Source organism: Oryzias latipes, chromosome 18 (assembly GCF_053564925.1).
Source record: "Oryzias latipes strain Hd-rR chromosome 18, Olatipes_Hd-rR_3.1".
Classification (NCBI taxonomy): domain Eukaryota; kingdom Metazoa; phylum Chordata; class Actinopteri; order Beloniformes; family Adrianichthyidae; genus Oryzias; species Oryzias latipes.
In genome coordinates this window covers 1,207,402-1,227,954 of record NC_136254.1, presented here as the reverse complement: position 1 = coordinate 1,227,954, position 20,553 = coordinate 1,207,402, and the positions used below count along the sequence as shown (strand labels likewise).

The 20,553-nt window shown below is 43.3% G+C and overlaps 1 protein-coding gene across 1 annotated transcript in view; it reads right to left on the bottom strand.

Moving 5' to 3' along the window:
* The window catches only part of adam19a (ADAM metallopeptidase domain 19a), a 102,750-nt gene that overhangs the window by 75,746 nt on the left and 6,451 nt on the right, over positions 1 to 20,553 (bottom strand). The window contains exon 2 of the mRNA XM_023965861.2: positions 16,836 to 16,915. Within this exon, the coding sequence (XP_023821629.1) occupies positions 16,836 to 16,915 (80 nt within the window). The remainder of the gene's footprint in view (positions 1 to 16,835; positions 16,916 to 20,553) is intronic.

Below are 20,553 nucleotides of genomic sequence, written 5' to 3'. Positions count from 1 at the left end.
TGAGAGCTTTCTAAAAAAAAACTCCTGTTTGGGTTCAGAACTCATTGTTCATAACTGTTTTAGGTTTATGTTTTCATAACTAGAGGCATGTTCTGTGTGCCGGGTCCAAGTCCAGGGTGGGTCTGGAAGGAGCAGCTGACAGTATGACTGAACAGGAGAACGGAGACGTTGGGGTCAGAATGTTGTCTCATACTCTATTTGTTCCGACTCTGGCCCATCTTTTACTGATGCCGGGTCTAACTTGTGTTCGCTACTGTTGGACGCCAGGCTCCTGTAAGACCCGCCCATCTTCTCCGGGACGTACACAGTCGTGCAGATGCCGGGTGTGTGTGGTATTTGTGTGTGAGCCAGTGTAGCGACGACAAAGAAACACTGCATGTCCAGAAGAAAATGCAGGTTGAATGCAATATTGCTGAACGAAGATTTAACTTAAAGGGTAATAATATGGCACAAAAAAATAAAGAAAGAAATGATCAAAGTTGACCATAAATAAAGTGAGAACAGCAAAAAAAATTAGCAGTACTGGGTATCGAACCAGCGAAGTTGTACCCCCAGCTCATGTGTCATGCCATCCCACTACCAACCAGGTACAGATAAACCAGATAATCCTGGAATATCTTCAAACGTTCACGGATTTGAGGGACCAAAAGTCAGAGCTGGAAAAAGATGAAAGAGCTGAACATTTGAATAGTTGGATGGATAAAATAGATGAAACACAGTAAGAGGAGTTAAGCAGCAAAACATGGTGGAAGATACTAGAATAAAGAAAGAGAAACAGAAAAACTATGAGTTCAAGGATTTACAGCATTCAACCAATTAGCATTGACAATCCATGCTGTGGTCAACGCCAAAGAACATTCTGGTGAGGAGTCTGCACGCCGTTCGAGGGCTGGATCCTAAACGTGTCCCAGAATGATGCTAGCAGATGGATGATATCACTGAGAAGACGGATGAGAGCAAACGAGTGCCAGGTGGAGGTGCAAAGAAAAGCCACCCACGAATCAGAAGATGGACAGGTGGGCGTGTCTGCAGGAAAATGATCCGCATCTGTCATGGTTTGAGTTTGTTTTGTCTCTGTTTTTGTTTTAGTTCTTGTTCTGTCTTGTTTGGTTCTGTTTCCTGTTTTATTTTGAAAGGGTTCCTGTCTTGTCATGTCTTGAGTTTTACTTCCTTTGGTCCCCATCTGCCCTGATCGTGTTCACATGTGTCTTGTCTGCCCTGCCTGTATATAAGTCTTGTCTCTGCCCTCCCTTTTGTGCTGGTCCATTAGCTTTTGTCATGGTGTTTACGTCATCCTGTCTTAGCGTCCTCGTTCCATGTCCCTCGCCACGCCACAGTGAGTTTTTGTTTTGTTTTTGTTATCCTGCTCTGCAGCGCTTTTTGTTATTAAAACCCTCTAGTCCTGAACCCGTTGGCCTCCCGTCTCTGCGTCTGGGTCCTACCGGCTCTCGAGCCCCCCTCCCCGTTTTGATACGGAGGCTGACGCACCAAAGAGAAGAGAAACATTCACAGCCAACATAATACAACGTTCTCATCATTTCAATGAATCCTGAAATGTTCATCTGGTGTTTTTGTCTGCATTTCTTGACCGAGTTTCCCCGTTAACCATCACCAGCGTCTGCGATAGAAGAGACGCCGGCATCCAATAGACGCCTGTCTCTGATAAATTCTGGGCCAACTATTGGAATGTATACTGTAAGACAGTTTGTTTTAAAATTGGTGATGGCTGCTGAACTCTTAAATAGAAATTGACATTTTTACAATCAATTTAACATCAAAGGTTTATTCCCTCTGTCCCTGAACTCTGTCATCTGAATAAAGAACTGAGAAGCTGAACGATTCAATGACCAACACTCCGTTTGTGTTTCACAGTCAGGTCCAGACATGTTTGGGACTCTGAAACCTGAGAGTCAACGTGTGCACAAAGACGTCTGATCCATCCCTAAGAACATCAACAGGAATACCCGCAGTGACCCGGACATTACCTCTCTGTAAATGTCTACATCAATAGTGTGGAAGTAAGACTTGGCCTTGTTTTGTATCCGGGTCATCTTTGACTGACCAAAGTCAGTCATGATCAACCATTGACCATCAAAGTTGAAAAGGTCACATGATCTCAGGCCCAGCAGCAAAATCCCCATCAGGACTGCTGGAAGTGAAGAGACTAGAAGTGATGCAACAGTCGAGTCCAGACCTGGACTTGGCTGCATGTGTAAGTCATTAGGACTGGGACAAACAGGAGGTGGTTATTGAAAATAGCCCCTTGGTTTTGTGGTTATTGGAAAGACTGAATACTTTGCTATGTTTTTTATCAGAGGCTGTATTTATCTCAGAAAACTGAAACTGAATCCAGAAAAAGGACAAAACGTAACACCAAGAAAATAAAAAGGTGTGGGCGAACAGAGAAAACAAGACGGGTCTGTGTGACACCAGAGGAAACCTGTGAAAAGGGGCAGCAGGGCACTTCTGCTGCTGATGGCATCTCCATGAACATTTACATCAATCCACAGCGTGGTCTGCCTCATTTTCTCTTGTTCCCGCCGTTCCATGGAACAACAAATGACCACCACTGAGTTTGAACTGTGAAATGGCTTCAGAGACGGCGCCGCCGCCGCTCCTGTGCTGTAGGAGCCATGGACATGTCACAAGTGTTAGGGGTCATTAATGCCAGACGCCCCACCCTCAAACAGCCTACAGGGTAATGTGATCGACTATGAAGACTCTGCAACTCCAAGACGTTTGTTCAGACCTCTGCTCTGCATTTCACAAACCAGAAAACCGGACGCTTACAGCGTTTTCTTTCAAATTGATGAAAAGATTATAGATAATTAAGGTCATGAGACTAGAGCCTCCTCTTGGCCTCGCTGTGATCAGCATCCACGCTGAACTGGCAGAGGCTGTAATTCAATGGCATAATTGATCATTTTATCGGGTTAGTAGTAAAATGTTTGAAATGTTACAGTTAAGGTTGTGGCCAATGTTAAAAAGAACGTTTCACCTGTTGAACATGCCAATGTTACTAAGTGTTTGGACATTCGTACTGTCAGCAGAACTGTTCATACAAACACACATGACAGGAAGGTGACGTCCACATCATGAAGTCATGAATGCAGAGGAACGATGTTCTGAGGGAAAAACTACAGCTTTTCTTCCTCACTGAGGAAGACTAATCAGACTGAAATGAAGACGAACAGGCATTTGTTTGTGCTTCAGTTTGACTCAATTCATCAGTCAGCCAATGTCAACTGATGGTGTTTGAAATATTTTCTTAATAAATCAACCTAAACGAAAAAAAAACTGCTTATAGAAGTGATATGGTACATAAAAAGAAACGTCCAAAATCGTTATCAATGGGATCTCTTTAGTCACAAAGTGTCTCACAGCTGCTAGGTACATTTAGCACATTTTCCACGTATGAAATGTTGGTCTTCCGTGATCCATGCGTGATCTACGTCATCCATACGTGTTTCTTGTGTTCGTTGATGCGCTCAGATGAATGTTGAGTTTTTCAGCCGACGGGTCTTTTTACGTGAATTCAGTTTAGAGATGTTCAGAACTTTGGTCAGTTGAGGATTACATAGTTTGTGTATTTTATGTAGTTTATACACAATTATTACGTAAATCCTACACACTCGTGTGTGATTTTTGTGAGATCCATCCAGAAATGTGTGTCTTTCCAGGAGCGTTCCACGTTTGTCTAACAGACTTTTCATGCATGAACCACTGATGTGTAACTTTTAGATCACGTATACGGCGCACAGATCACGTTCAGATGACATCATTGATGCATGAATCACTGATGAATTACAGATAAACATCACAATAATCACACGCTTCATGTTGTACGTTGGTTTACGTGTTCTTAGGGTGTTTATTTCTACTTCTTCTGTGGTTTTAACGTGGTTCATTCCTGATACTTCTGTGAACATTTCACCTAAAGACCACAACTTTTCTTACTTTTTCCATATTTTACCCCATCATACATTCTTCAGAAAAAAAAAATCAAGGTAAATCTATAGGTAGAATAACTTCTAAACCTACATCAGACGCAGCAAAAGCCTCTGAGTTGTCTTTTTTCTTCTTTGGCTGCTCACCGTGTAGCTAGAAGACGGATAGATGAAGAGTCAAATGCTAATTCATATCCTCTGACTGTTTCCTGCACATCTTCTGAGGGTGTTTTATCTTAACGCAGGAGCCGAGTCCTTAAAAACACTCACTGCAGAAATAAATGTTCAAAAAAAAAGCACAAGGGAAATTAAATATGGAGTGTCACCTTAAAAATTCTAATGTAACAACTTTAGAATGCATCGTCTTTGTCCTGACAGGAAACGCTTTACGGGAAACAGACGTTTACCCGGCAGCATAAAAGTACGACACAAAATGAAAAGATATTCAATAATGGCGCCATTATTTAAAGACAAAGTTCCCTCAGATGTTTCCCTGCATCACGATCATGTGAGACACATGACACACAGCCTTTCTGCGGGTTATGAGAAAGTCTGATTTGATGAACCTGCTCTGCTGCAGGTTCTACCTGCTGCTGATGTCCAACTGCAAAGACAGAAGCTCAGAAGACGAGCGGGACGGCGGTCCTCAGGGACAGGAGCTTTTCAAACAGAGCTGCCCGTGAAAATGTGACCTTTAAGACATCCTTAGAGGCGTGGCTGATGCAGTCGTTTTATTTTCCATCTATTCTCAAAGACAAACGAGCAGGAAAACAGACATTTATTTTGAAATCCTCCCGTCTGTTACCCCACTGCCCCTGCTGCGTCCACATTCTGCACTCACTTCCTGATACACAAGCAGACAGCCCTGCATCATAATCCTGCCATTCAACATTTTGACAGGGTGTCTCAAGGAGGAACCGATCTTCATCTCGTCCCACAGCCAGAAAACAGAAACTGCGATCAGACAGCATGAGCACTGGAGAGATGGCAGAGGAACTACGACTACAAAAAGGTCTGCTTTGCAAGCTTTTGTCAGAAATCCAGCAGAGTAAAGCAGAAATAGTCAGGAATTGTGCTGCTGGAGGAGTCAAACGTGCAAATCACAGACCTGTAGACGAAAACCACGTTTTAAAGGCTCATGTAAACATGACTAAATGAAGCAAAAGAAAGACCTGAGACCTGACCCAACAACCTCCTGAAGACAAAAGGACGTGGAGCATGAAAACTGAAAACAAAGCAGAGGTGCAAAGGAACAAAACGAGGACAAAAACACAAACTGAAGACAAAAACATGACCAAACGGTGGAACCAGTCCTTGTAACTAATGTTTATGGTGTATAAGTTATGTTTTTATCTTATTTTATTCTTGTCCTTTTAATTAATTATTTTTTTATTAACTATTGTCATTTTTCGTAAACTGCTTCTTAACTTGTGTGGTCTTGACACTGTACTTTTTAATGTAGTGGGTCTGTGTACCGGTTCTCCCTTTGATTGATTGGACTATGAGTCTGGAATGAATTCTATCCGTTCGTCCGTCTGTCCATCAATCAATCTAAATATGATTTATTCATAGAACATTTGATTTGAAACAAACACTTTTCTTGATCTTCAGTCTGATAAAACCATTTCCTGCTGCGGTCTGTACTAAACGTTGGACAGAGCAGAGATCTGTGGACCGGTCTGTGGCCCCATGGACTCATGCGTCCAGATGGAGGTTTAGAGAACAACGCTGTAGTTTGTTGCTCAACAACAGTCCTCTGGGAGAGGAAACAGATGCATCCTGGGATGAGCAGTCAGTTCCAGCATTGCTTCACATGTCAGAGAGACAGGAAGACAGATTTACCACAGCTGAACCCCACCAATCAGAGGTGGGTTACCGGTTCATGGTTGGATGATAGAGTAGATCCAGTATGTGGGAAGAACCACACAACACGTCTGTAAAGACTCCTGACATCTCAACGACAATCCCAGATACCGGAAGGAGTGTGAATGAATAAAATGTCATTGTATGTCCCTTCACATAGTGGGATTCACACACTAAAAAAGAGAAAGAAAATCTAGAAAGATTAATAACAAGTGCATCAAAATACAATGATTCATAAATTACATAATAGAATTTAGGATGAAAAAAATAATGGCTTACAATTTAAAGTAAGATGTTACATTGAGGAGCTTTTTGAGTTTGAAACAGAAGTTGTCTCCATAGAAACAAAGTTTTCCATAATCCTTTGTATTTATAGACCACCTAATTATAATTTGACTGAGTTTATTGCTAATATTTCGAATGTATTGGACATAGTTTCTAAAGAGAGAAAGAAGTGTTATTTAATGGGTGATTTTAATATGAATCTGTTTAATTATGGGACAAATTTAGCAATCAAAGAATTTCTTGACATTATGAATTCTCATAGTTTTTATCCAATGATTACACTCCCACTAGAGTGACAAACAATTCAGCAACCCATATAGATAATCTCTTCACTAACATACTAGATCAAACTATGAAACCTGGGGTGTTGTGCATGGACGTGGCTGACCACTGCCCTAATTTATTAATAACATATACTGAGAGTAGACAAAGCCCTGTGTCAGAAAGTATTAATATAGGAGGAATCCTAGTGAAATGAATCCAATTCAATTCATAAATATAGTCAGTCGATTACAATGGACTGAGCTGCTTCAGCCACAAAAAGCGTTTACTTTATTCATGAAATGATTTCTGAGGTTTACAATTCCTGTTTTCCTCTTCAGCCTGGGTCTCATAAGGCCAAATGTTCAATACCATGGATCACTTCAGCTAGAATAAAATCCTTGAAGACCAAGCATAAGTTCTATAAGAAATACCTGACCTGTCCTACTCCGTACAATCATCAGTATTCAAGTCAGAGATATTATTCTTAACTTAAAAGACAGTTCACCTGCATGGTTACAATATTGATAGTAATTTGTCCAAATCAATCTGTTTATTATCAAACCTCTGACATGTTGTTAATCTCTCTCTGGTCAAAGGTACTGCACCCGTTGAGCTAAAGAGCAAAAATCACTCCAGTTTCTAAAGATGATGATCCAACCCACTTCAATACTTATAGACCAGTTTCTGTCTTACCAGCTGTTTCTAAAAAAACTGTCTATCAAAGATTAATGGATCATTTTGAAAGCAATAACATATCATACCCTGACCAGTATGGCTTTAGGAGAAAACGTTCCACTCACATGGCATTGAGGCATTTAATTACTGAAATCTATAAAGCAAAAAATAGAAAAGAGAACACAGTTGGTATGTTTTTAGATTTCTGCAGAGTCGGAGTGGAATTTGGAACAGTCTTCCTTCCTCTTTCAAAGTCGGTTTAAAAAAGAGGTTTCTTCTTCAGAATGGTACTTTTCCATATGGCATTTGATATAAGCATGTAAGTGCATGAATTGAATATGTATTGATTTTATTTGTATTGTTTTTTAGCTTATAGAGTCATTATGGGGGTTGCCACATGTTTAAGCCCCTTGGGGGTTTTTGGTAACCATCCATCACATCCAGCATTGTTGCATGTTCTGTTTTCATTTACTATTTTTATAAGGGATAAATGAAATGAAAAAAAAAAAAGAAAATAATATAGGAGTGTGAACAGCCATTCTAAAACAGTTTAGTTTAAGTGGAGATTTAAAACTAAAGTCTCATCTTTGCAGGATTTGTCAAACAAAAACTCCACTAAACAACCAAGTCTGCAAATATTCTGTACGACGTTAACAGATTTGTTTTTGTTCAGCACCTCCTCACTTCACTCACCTTTAGGGCTGCAACCAATAATCGCCTTGTTTCTATTCCTACAATCCAACCAGATTGATCTGTCAGAAGCAAGTTCCTCATCAAATCAATCAACTCAATCTAAAATGAAATAAATGCATCTATAATCTATCTTGGAATGTACCATTTGGCTTGAGGTACAGGAGGTTTATTTTTACTGCAACGGTTCAACCCAGAATCCACTTCAAAACCTCCTATATACCTATAAAACAGCCAATCACAGCAGACAACACACATGTGATGTCATGAACACGGATCAGTCAATCATTCCAGTCCAATGTGTGACAGACTTTGAATAAAGTCATGTGACCATCCAACACTTGCTTCATTGCATCACAGTCACTAATAAATGTTTTTTTAGGAAGCCAGTTGTCTTTTCTTTTTTTCCAAATGATACAGCTGCAGTCTGCTTTCATCTGTAAATCCTTTATTACTTTATACACACAGCTACATGAAGAAGGAAGCTGTGAACATGATTGATTGATGACAGAGGAGACATTCCGTCTCTTTCAACGTGTAAATATTCATGTTATGATATGATCCTGAGGGAAACACTGCATAAGTTGCATCTTTCATAGCAGGATCCCAGAGTTCAGGAGCTGAATTTGATGCATTGAGTCAGAAAACACATGCTGTGCCGTCACATCTATTCCTTTTATCTTTTGCGTTGGTTGGTTTGCTGGTGGAGCGCTTTACTTTGGCACTTCTTGACCAAAACTACATTTTGGGTGTTTTTTTTTTTTTTACTATTTATACTTTAAGAGGTTTTAAATGAAAAGAGTGGAACCCAACACTTTGACGGACATCCATGTGAGTCAGCATGAAGCTCAACAGAGGCTTTATGGCATAGAGTCCTCTCCTCCCAGGTCCCCAAAGACCCCCCCTTCAGGTCCTGAGGGACGAACGGCCCGTCTCCTCCTCTGCTCCCTCTAAACATGTCTGTCCTGTGGACAAGCGTTCCTCCTGCAGCTGTGCATGGCGCCTAAAATCAGGGAAACCTCTGAGCAGCAAGCGTTCAATGACGGGGCAAACGGAGAGTCGCTGGTTCAAATCCGGCCAAATTACACCTGAGAGGTGCAGATGCTGAGCGGCGTTTTCTCTCCCCGCTTCCTCCTGACACCTGCCTCCTCCCTGCAAGAGACCTGAGCCCCCACCCGGAAGAGCCGGACGGAGGGAGCAGGAGACCACCACTCAGTGTAGACTTCTGGAAGGGTGAAGACCCGTCGGCTGAAAACCTCGACCGACGTCTGTGCACGTCGACAAAACACGTATGAATGACGTGGATCACGCCTGGATCACCGAAGGCCGACATGTCACACGTGGAAATGTATGTAGTGGCTGTGAGACACGGCCTTTTGGACTGACGTCACCAACATTTGCAGTAAAAGTTGACTTCCTTCATAAAAAGAATCTTTTCTTTCACATCAGTGAAACATTTGGTCCATTCGGGGTCGTCCACTGATGCACAGACTGGAATCAAACGCGGCCGTTCATCTAAACATTTAATAACTAAATAATTTTGAGAGTTTGTCTGTCAGTGAGACAGAGAATATGAAAACCTATCATCCATGAAAAGGACTAAAGCTGAACGTCCAGGTGGGGTTTGTCACGTCACATTTCTGCAGTCAGAGTGAAAACGTTTAAACTATCAGCCTTTCAACGTTTCAAGCAAATAGTGGATAATAACGGCACAGGGGGCCTAAATCCAAACACACCTGAGGATAAACATTCATTGAAGACACTAAAACTGAATGTTTTAACTTTAAAACTTTAAAAATGTAACTATTTTTGACATAAATATGAATCAAAAGACAGAAAGTAATATTATTCCAAAATAAATCAATTTAAACTTTACAAAACGATCAATATTATGCTCTCCATAAAAATATATTCTGTCAAAATGAGTTAGAAGTAATTTAGAAATAAAGTAGACGTCAATAGAAAATCTTTACTTTCATGTCATTCTATTTTAAATAAACTTACAATATCCCAACAGATTTTTTTCTGCATGTCTCCTGTCAGAATTATATTATTAGTTTCTCACGATGGAGAGAACAGTTTACAGGTGAGGAGCCGCCTCACTTGCCCCCCCCCCCCACGGGTTTCAATAAGGAACTGAACCCAAACCCAAACCCGTCCCCCCTCCCAAAGCTATTTGTACCACAAATTCAGAATCTAGACCCGTTCTGGCAACGCTGGTGTTCAGCAAGGCAGCTGACGCACTGCATGAGGGGATATGTGAGATTGGGCCCACTGTCAGATCTGGCAGCGCAAGGAATTGTGGGATACCATTCCCATATCCTGTCTGGGTGGATTGTGGGTTTTTGTGTTTTGGTGTCTGGCTGTCCCTCAGTGATTTTATCTGTTTTGTTTTATTTCTTTCTGCACCATTTCTTTTAGGGTTTTTTGAGGGTTTCCGTGGCAACATTGTAAGTTTTGTATTTGATAAAGATAGCCGATGAATATAATTTCACATTTGGAGTTTCGCTGTTTTCAATCAGAGCTTCACTCCATGCTTGGATTTTCATGTCTTCTGTGTTGAATAAAGACAACAGTCCGTTTTTTTTATCTCATTAAATCTGCTTTCTCTTTTGCCTGAAATGTTTCACATATCCTCAGACTTCTGCTGTAATCTCACGTGTCACATAAATGTCTCTGAATTTTTATTTAATTCACAGTTTGTACTTTCTAAAAAGTAGTCATGTAATCTGAGTATAATATGGTAAAAGTGGAATTATTGACAAAGTCAAATATGTAAAGATCCATTTAATAGCTGTTTTGACAGAATGGGTAAATGTTGCATTCACTGTCTTTCCTGGATGTCTAACATTAGAAAAAAAGAAAGAAAATCTACAAGAACACAACAAAAAGCAGTAAAGTCCCAATAAGAAACCGTCTCCTTATTTCTCTGACACTCTGTCCGTTCAAAAAGAATTTTTTTTCTAATTTTAGCTTCATATCACATCTCAGAAAATACAAACGGCTTTCTAAATCGACTTCAAAGCAGAGACACAAAAAGCACAACAGATTCATTTTTAGCCCAACAAAGAGCCTCAGAGGGAAGTACAGTCCATGTTACTCCATTACTCTCAGGGAGTATTGGGCTGTTTTGGCCCACAAGGTGAACTGCATCACACATCACATCATGCAAAACAGTCAAGATAATGACATTGACTGCACTACCCAGAATGCCTAAAAGGGCTGTGGAGCATGTGACCAGTCAGAGGGGTTGATGGGAAGTTTTTCTAAAGATCTGTCATTCTGATAAATGGCAAATACTTCTATAGCACTTTGCTATCTTCTTTACAGGCCCAAAGCTCTTTACACCTTCAGTGTCTTGCCTAAGGACACTTCAACACATGGGTGAGCCAGGTGGGACTTAAACCGGCAATCCTCTGCACCACAGTCGCCCCAACCTGCTTCTTTTGTCTTTGCAGACAAGTCAAACTTTATTCACGACAACATTGTTCAGGTGTGACGCAAACACTCACCTGTTCACTTCATGATGATGAAGCTCATGACTACAGTACCCATAATGCTCCAACATCCCATCAAGGCTAGTTTACCAGAGTCGTACTTAAACAACTGAGCAGATTTTGGAGCACCGAGTACCACAGAAAATCAGTTCAAGGTCATTAAACACGAGCAGAATTCAAACAGAAGACACAGTCTTGAATTTAAAAAAGATTATGTGAAAGGTTTTATAGGAATAAAGGATTTAAAGTGAATCCTGTGGTGTACAACAGGGGTGGGCATTAAGTCGACAGGACATGTACAGATCGCAGGCCACCAGAGATAAACAAACAAACCAAAAACGCCCCTCTCCCCCTCCCCAGGTGGTTTCTCCTCCAAGCTGGGGTCCTCTACCAGAGGCCTGGGAGCTTGAGGGTCCTGCAGGATCTTAGCTGTTCCTGTTCTCTTCTGGACTGAGAGGTCTGAGGTCTTTCCAGGTATCTGTTGTAGCCCCTCCTCCAGCTTGGGGGTTACTGCCCCGAGTGCTCCAATTACCACAGGCACCACTGTCACCTTCACTTTCCATGCTTTCTCCAGTTCTACTCTGAGTCCCTGGTATTTCTTCTCTTTAAAGTGTGAACAGACAGGTGTATCCTATTGTGGTCAGACCTCCATCAGCCCATGGGCTGGGGGTCAGTGAACCATTAACGTAGCATCTGTTCGTCTTACTATGTATGGACAGATCAATAGCTGGAAATGAATATTATGAAAGGAAGGAAACACTAATGAGGCGTCACACTTCAACAACCAGCTTACAGCATTCGTTCTAATGGGGGTGTCAGATGGAAGTTTTCAGCTTTCTCAAAGGAAACACTTCCTGGCTATGCTTGAGTTTGCTTAATTTCAATAGAGAGCTCCGTAACAGCTGATCTATCATCGTTTATGTTCTCTATTCCGTTTTCCTTATTGCAATCACATCAGTGATCCGGTGATGTGATTGCAATGAGGTTCTGTGCATAAAGGCTAATGTAAACACCCCTGCACAGTGTCGGCACCAGGCACGAGTCCAAGCACTGCGGGGAAAGTCATCACCGTCTCCTGTGTACTTGTGAGGAGAAAGATCATCTATAAGCAGATGGATGTGCCGCCCGGAGAAGATAGGAGTATGAACGAGCAGTTAGAGGGCAAAGGAGACACTGAACATGGCAAATACCTGACGGGCGGTAATGAGGCGCCCCAACCGTTTGGAACAGAAAGGCCTCAGCTGAGGCTGACAGGAGAACAGGAGGTGAGGGGTCAACAGTGGCTGCCATCATATCCTCCATATGTTTAGCCACACTATCTGGATTAGTCATCCTAATGCGGCTGTGAAGAGCTCGGCTTATTTGAAACTGTATGACAGCGTCCTTGAAATGACTCCCATGACCTGAAGCTGTACAATGCTGTAACTAAAGTCAGACTCTTCTGTGAAGGTCCATCTATGACTGAGGGAAAGCAGAACCTCAGATAGCAACCCAGATTAGGCTTTATTGTGATTGTCATAAATAGGTTTCTTGTCCCAAAGTTATCTGGACAGCTTCCTGTCAGTCTGGCACACGACACAGACATTCACAGGCCAGTCAAACATGACAGGGAATCTAATTAAGACAAAGGATTCGATGGCAGGTCTGCCATGAACAATAGATTTTTGATCCTAATATAATTTCAGAGGTAAATGAAAACAAAATAAAATAACAATAAAAAAAGAATTTCTGAGCCAGAGGCTGAAAGATTAGCTTAGCTGAAGGAGGAGCTCTTCAAAACATATAAACCAGATCTCTGATGTAGCGATGAGGTCTAGCAGAGACAGTAGCTCCTCCCACACGCCGTGTTTGGTAACACCCTTTAGAACAAGTGTCCAGCAGTAAACTTGACACGGCAACACAAATGTGCCAGATGCAAAATAGACGCGCAATTCGTGTTTGCTGTGAACGTAGTAAAACAGTTCTGTCCATTAACCTTCTGCCATCGTCATCATTGAGGAGAAAGCCTCAGTGCTCCCACAAACCGACCCGTGGCTTCTGAGCCAGACAGATCACCGCTCAGCCAGGATCCGTTCAACCCCAGTGGAACTCCAAGGAGGAGACGTAGTCCCTTCAGCGTATCCTTGTGTTTCTCTGGGGCTACACCTGGCTGGACAAACCCAGAAAACAGGGAGGCGTCCAGGGGGGATTCTGGGAGAGTTTTCTGAGCCCCCTTGTCTGGCTCCTCTCGATGTGGAGAAGTGGCGGCTAAACTCTGTGGTCTGCAAAAACAAAAATAAAAAAACTGCAGTCCTCAAAACCAAACTCCCTTCGGTCCATGGATCTAGAAATGTATTCCATAAAAAATGATGAACAGAAACGTTAGCGGAGGGCATCTCTGCCAGAGTCCAACAAGCACTTGGAATAGGTTGGACTGTTCCAAGGTATGGACAGGTTTACTTCCAGAACCAAACTCTGGATCTGGTTGTACAGAGATCAGACGGTCTTTAGCTGGAGGCCCAGACCCTCCTCTAACAAAACACAACAGACAAGGTGGAACACTTTTTCCAAATCCTCAAACCACAAGTGGGTTAGAAAATTCCCATTGGCCCTCAAGCTGTTCCAGTGTTCCACAACCAGATATCAGCCTATCAGGTCAATTTTCCTCTCCAGCCCTCTGCAGTAGACTTTCCTAAGGAGGCTGCGTAGTTGGAGTACGCCCAATGACACAGCCATCGTGGGGTGTATCAGTGGCGACGAGGAGGAGGAGTACAGAAGCCTGGTGGATGATTTTGTTGTCTGGAGCCACAAAAACAACTTACAGCTCAACACCTCCAAGACTAAGGAACTGGTCGTCGACTTTGGGAGGGACAGACCCAACCCTAGACCAGTTCTGATAGGAGTGGAGGAGGTGGAGGTCGTGCAGACCTATAAATATCTTGGGCTGTGGCTGGACAACAAGCTGGACTGGACGAGCAACACGGGGCAGCTGTACAAGAAGGCCCAGAGCAGGATGTACTTCTTGAGGAGGTTAAGATCCTTCAACATCTGCAAGAAGCTCCTGGGGATCTTCTATCAGTCTGTGGTTGCCAGTGTAATAACCTACGCTCTGGTGTGCTGGGGGGGGAGCACCTCAAAGACAGACTTCTCCAGGCTGGAGAAGCTGATCAGGCGGGCTGGTTCTGTGGTTGGCACAAGGCTGGACCCTCTGGCTACTGTAGCAGAGAGAAGGACACTAAAAAACTAACGTGTATCCTGGACAATACCACCCACCCTCGTCACACGACCATCAGTAGCCAGAGAAGCACCTTCAGCAAGAGGCTGCTCCTCCCAAGGTGCAGGACTAATAGACTGAGGAACTCCTTTGTCCCCCGTGCCATCAAACTCTTTAACCACCACTTAGGAGGGGGGAGGGGGACAGAAAGGAAAGGGAAAGGGCCTGAATGACCTTTTTTTTGGAATATGCTGTTTTTGTAGATATTTAAATTGTTTCTTACTGTTCTAATCTTTCTAGTCACTGTGCTGCTTTTTCCTTTTACCTTTTTCCTACATGTATGTCAACCAGTGCTGTATGCGATGGAGATGTCAATTTCCATGCGGGAACCTCCCAAATGGATAAATAAAGTTGTCTATCTATCTATCTATCTATCTATATATCTATCTATCTATCTATAATAGGAACCACCCCCTCCTGTCTGTCAATCCTGGAGGGACTATAAGCCGCTACTTTTTTCTTGCGCTTACAGCCGTGCGGCTTATTCAGTGATGCGGCTAATTTATGGATTTTATTGGCGGCTGCCGTGTACGTATTTTCGGACACAGTGAATGGTTTGAATTCTCCATCTAACACCAAACACAAGTCATTTATTTTTCAACACACCTCCAAGCAGCCAAACAGAATGGAGCTCACTTCAGGTCTTAGACACTTCAGTCATGGATCAACAAAACGAAACACGCATGTCCAGCCGCATCCCAGAATCCTTTGGTGCCATTAGACCCAACGTGCACGTGATCGCCGCTACAATATGATGAAGCTTTCAAGTTAAAAGCAATCGTTAAAAGCAGCGTGAAAAAATCCACCATCACCAACGGGTTTGGAAAAGCCGGTCAGCTGCGTGACGGAGAGAACCGCGCATGGAGTGAATTTACCTCTGAGTCATAGTGACTCGGCTGGCTGCACGTAAATATGTGGGAATAACATCAGCCTTTATTTTGTCGGGACACGACTGGAAACACAAATTCACGTGGTCGTTTTAACGGTTTCTAAGGACTGAGCGGAGTTTTGCATTGAAACGCTCACAGCCTCCGTGTGAGCTGGATACTGCGTGTCGTGTGAGCTGTGGGGCCGATGGCAGTCTGAAGGCTCCCACACGTAACAAAGCATCCGCCCCTCATATACAAAACGTACAGTATTAAGTCCGATTGCTCTGCACAGACACGATTTGCTCCGTTCACCGGCGCAATGGGGACGAAGCGCTCATCCTTGAAGCCGCCCTGGCCAGAGCTGTCGGAGTAGATAGGAAGGGGAGACAAGGAGCGCGCGGGGCAAGCGCGGAGGCGTCGAGCCATTCTGCAGGCTGCAGCCAGGGCTTACTCGAGGCGTCCGCGGAGCAACAGTGTTTGTTGTGGAAGGAAACTTCTGACCCACGCGCCGCGAGGAGGCGCGCGTATCGCGCTGAGGCGCGCGTATCGCGCTGAGGCGCGCGCTTTTCAGTCGTCGCTGCTTTATTTTACCGGTGTGTTTTTTAACCAGCCCTGTTACTCCCATAACGCTGCCGCGAGACAAGCGGAAGGAGAGCTTTACCCGTTCACCCCTCCATGCACTGCTGATACTTGCTCATTCTTAAACACGTACAACAGAATGGCGAGCCGGGCGGTGGCCCCGCCTTTAGCCCCTAAGACTCATGGGAAATGGGGGATCGCGGATGTAAATGTCCTCATCATAACTGAGGGATGTAATGTTGATTATATGGTTACTGTTTGTAATTTTATGTATGATACCTAGATTGTCAATAAGTTAAAAAAAAAAAAAAAAAAAACCATAACTGAGGAACTTGTGAACAGAATTGAGGTGCATACTGTTTGGCAGATGTAGATATACTCAAATACATGAGCCTGAGGCAAAACTGACTCCACCCACTGTGTGCTAATAAATCACACTTGCTCTGGGAGTCAGGACGTGACCCGTCAGGATGACAATGTTGCCTAATACATGCAGCTTGTGTATGTATAAAATTAGTTAAACACGTGAAAATAGGTGGGTGCGGCTAGTAATCGGGTGCGCTTTGTAGTCCGGAATTTACAGTACAACAGGATAAATGTATATCAGAATATTACATGGGGAAGCAGAAAGCCATCTGTGTTTATGAAGGACTTTTCACATGAATTTTTACTCCCTGGGAACAAATTTATTTATTTATTTATTTTACTCATGTCAGGTCGGGGGCTCCGTACTTTCCCGTTCTTTCAGGATCATGACAAAAATGCCACCAACTACTGAGTATTAACAGCATTCTTAGTTTTTAGTGGTTCAGGTGTGATTTCATGCACAGTTCTGCAGGAATGCTTCTCCATAACGGAGGAAAAGCGCGGCCGCCCCGGCGTAAACCTCTGTAGATGACAGAAAGTTTCTGACCTGCGTTGTGGCCGCCGCCGCCGTCTGGGCTTGGTCTTGGTAGAGCCACTGTGCCGTCACTGTTCTTCCATCGGGTAACCCTGCAGACACAAAGCAGGAGAGGAGGGAAACCTTCACTTATTGAGGATGAAGAGTCAACAGCAGTTTCAGCTGGATCACAGCCTGACCCGGTTCTGCAGTCGTGCCCTGTTCACCCTCACCCCCGTTTCACTGCTATTTTTATATCTCAGCTTTATCCAAGCATGCAGCAAACACCTTGATTTGTGGGATTAGACTGTGAACCTTTAAATCCACACAAACATGACCTCTGAGTCCCAATCCACCTGGAAACGTGAGCGTTCAGACCAAAGTAAGACACTGAGGAACCAGCGTTTATCCAAACTATGATGAATATAGTTCATCACACAACCACTGAGCCTTCTGAAGACATTGGAACTAAGACGCAGCAGTAAAAACACCTTAAGAAGCTCCTTCACAAACCCAAAAGGCCTCAGGAAAACGCTGAGACGAAGCTCATGAAAATGCTCTCTGAAGACGAGCTTCAGCAGATCCAGGATCTGAGGACGACATGAGGATGAGGAGGAACACTGAGCGGCTGCACGCACCCTGGATAACCCAAAATGAGCATCCATCCCTGCAGCATTGCATGCATCATGGATTCATCTGCTTTCCTGTCTTAGCCACATGTGGGCGTGTCAGCGGACTCCTCATGGACATTTATCGGAGCGTTCTTTAGTTTAAACGTCTTTTTGAGTCCGGTCCCTCTGCTGTTCTCTTTAAGCCATGACAGCGGGACGCGGCAGGTAGTGTTGATGAAAACTCAGCTCCCTTTGAATAAACTAAAACCCGCCTCTGTACGCAGAATCGGACAAAGTCATGGTGGTTTACCTGGACAGGTACAGCGCAGACCATCTCCACTGGAGCAGGAGTTCTGCCACATTTCATCTCAGCTCTTCTAAGCAAGCGTGCCCCCTTTCCACTGCCCCTGCCTGGGCTTTGAACCCCCGGAGTCTGTCCTGCTGAGACTTTCAACAACCGTTCAGAACAAGACATTCACACCAACCCTACAGGGCCGTGGCCTGGTTCCTCCTCCATATGCTTCCTCCAATCAGTCGTACTGACCTATCTCAAGTTTTCTTTGTTTATGAACAACCCGGAAAAGCTTAAACTGTAACACGACTTCCAGAATGAGAACGGAGAGCAGTGACCTGCAGACGTTCAATGCTTTCTGCTGGATGGTGCAGGTGGGTAACGTCTCTCAGTGACAGCATCGTTTTAGGGCCGGAAAAGCTGAAATGATTCAGCAGAGATCAGGAATATCCTGAATCAAATGTATAAAAAGTCAGTAGGTCTTAGCATGAAATTACCTGACAAGAGGAATCAGTTCCAGGGCATTTAGGGCTTCATGATAATAATAGAGGAGGTAGAGCGGGACGCCATCTGACTGCACGCTTTCCTCATTTCTCCTGTGTTACAACGCCGTGCCTCGGACCGGTCAGGTTAGATTCCTTTACTTTGGCGATCAACGTGCTTTCATGGTCACAACTGTCCGCTTGTCGCACAACCACAAACAGGACAAAGACATGAAAGGGTCTGAAATATTATTTTTGCAGTATTTTTATTTTATTTTTACTCCACTCTTCTCCTTCTTAAATCTTGTTCCTCATGTTATTTATGAACCCTGTCAGTTTTTGTTGTTTTGTTGTCGTCTTTAAGTCACTCTGACCTCAAAGCAGCCAAAGAAAAATTCCAATGTACGTGTTTTTTAGGAACAAACGGCAATAAACCCCTCATCTTATTTGTGACAGAAAAGAAAAGACTTCATAAACCGTGTGAAAACGGCAAAAGCAGAGAGCAAAGACTGACCAGAAATCAGTCCCTAAAATGTTGTATCTTATATTTTCATAACGTTGTGACGTCCTTTCTCTTTGCAGATGACATAATATTGTTGTTTTTTCTAAATAACACCTGTAGTCTTTTAAAATAATACTGGGATAACTTGTCAGGTAAAAATGTGATTTTTTTTTTTCATCTACCGGTAAAAAATGAAATGTTGTGACTTTAAACTTGGAGCATCGAACCAAACGCAGCAAAATCTGTTTGAAGGTTGAAGCCGCCAGAAGTGGGAGAACAACAAATTTGTTTCAACACCCGAAACAGAAACTGTGGAGTGGGAGGAGCGTTTCTCTACATGATGCTCAAGCTAACGGTCGCTCACAACACATCTGCTGCTCTGATCTGCCATATTTTATATTTGTACAGATCACAAACTTTGGGCTTTTCAGCATATTTCAAACAAAGATAGATATTTTTGTTAAATATGTTCTGTCATTTGTGATTTTTGTTAAAAAAAAAAGTCCAGGAGGGGGAAAATAAAATCCACTTTGGAATGAAAACAATCTGAGATTTGATGTTTTGGCCACACCGCCCAGCTCTACCAGGGAGGGGGGCCCCCTCCAACAAACGGATGACCAGGTGAGGACGGGTCCAGCCTTCACCCAACAGGAGGCTCCAGCAACCCCATGACCCCCAAAGGGATCAGAAGATGGATGGATTTGGTCAACGTACCAACGGCGTTCATTTCAGATACATTAGGCCGTCTGCTGTAAAGAATCAAAGTGTAGCATTTAAAAAACAGAGCCGTCATAGAAAATCATTTCTCTCTGCAAACTGCACTGGAGTTTCCAGGATGCCTGCATAGTTACCTTCAGTTAATTAGGAATGAATTATGCTCCATTATCTATTCATAATGCCTTCATCAACACGTGTAATCAATTATGCAGGCTGGTAGCAGGTTGCAGCCGTTTCCCTCAGACATTTATTTGTACAGAACAAATCCGTCAGTTCAGGTTCCTGAAGCTTCTGCATCTCTGCAGCTCCTCTGAATCCGGGCGGCAGAACCGTTCAGACGTCGTCTAAAGCTCCAAACACGACAGAAGACGGACGTGGTCATGAGGCTTTTCCACATGAACGCTGAATATACGCCTCCGAGATATGAAACCTGCTCTGAAAGACAGCGTAAACCTGAAAATAAAGATTGAAATGCACGAGGAGAGAAAGGCGGAGCTTCAGAGATCACGTCGTTTTACCTCCGGGTACGAACTTGGGCTGCTAAAATGACTCATATTTCAAAAAATGATTCTTAGGTGTGCCAAAAATAATATACTATCATACATACAGATTTAATTTACTCTGAATGGCATAAAAATGGTAGGATATAGGAGCTTTAAATGTGTACAATTCCTGTTGAAATGCTAAATGTAGAAAAGGGAAAAATGACCTTTTTGTTTTGTTTGATCTCGTCTTTCTCATTCTAACCCTTTTAACCCTAATTTATCAATCCTTTGTGAGGATGCAAATCACAAGGATTAGCAAGACCAGACCATCTTCACGTTGGAGCTTTTTCCTGGGCTGCATGGTGGAGTGGTTAGCCTTCTCACCCGGATGGGTGTGTTTGGGTGTCTGGGTTCAGGGTGGACTCTGAATACCCCGAACAGGATTCAGCAGGTTCACTGGACGGACGGATGGATGGAGATCGGGGTCTTATTAATTGCCCGGTACACTATAAACCAGATACGGTTAGGCAAATGGTTTGAAACCCAGATGCAGGACTCAAACGTGGCCAACATCCCGTAGTTCCAAAACATTTACCGATCTAAGGACAAACTGGGAGCATAAGACGCACCGGTGCAGAACACAGAAAGACTTCTCCTAACTA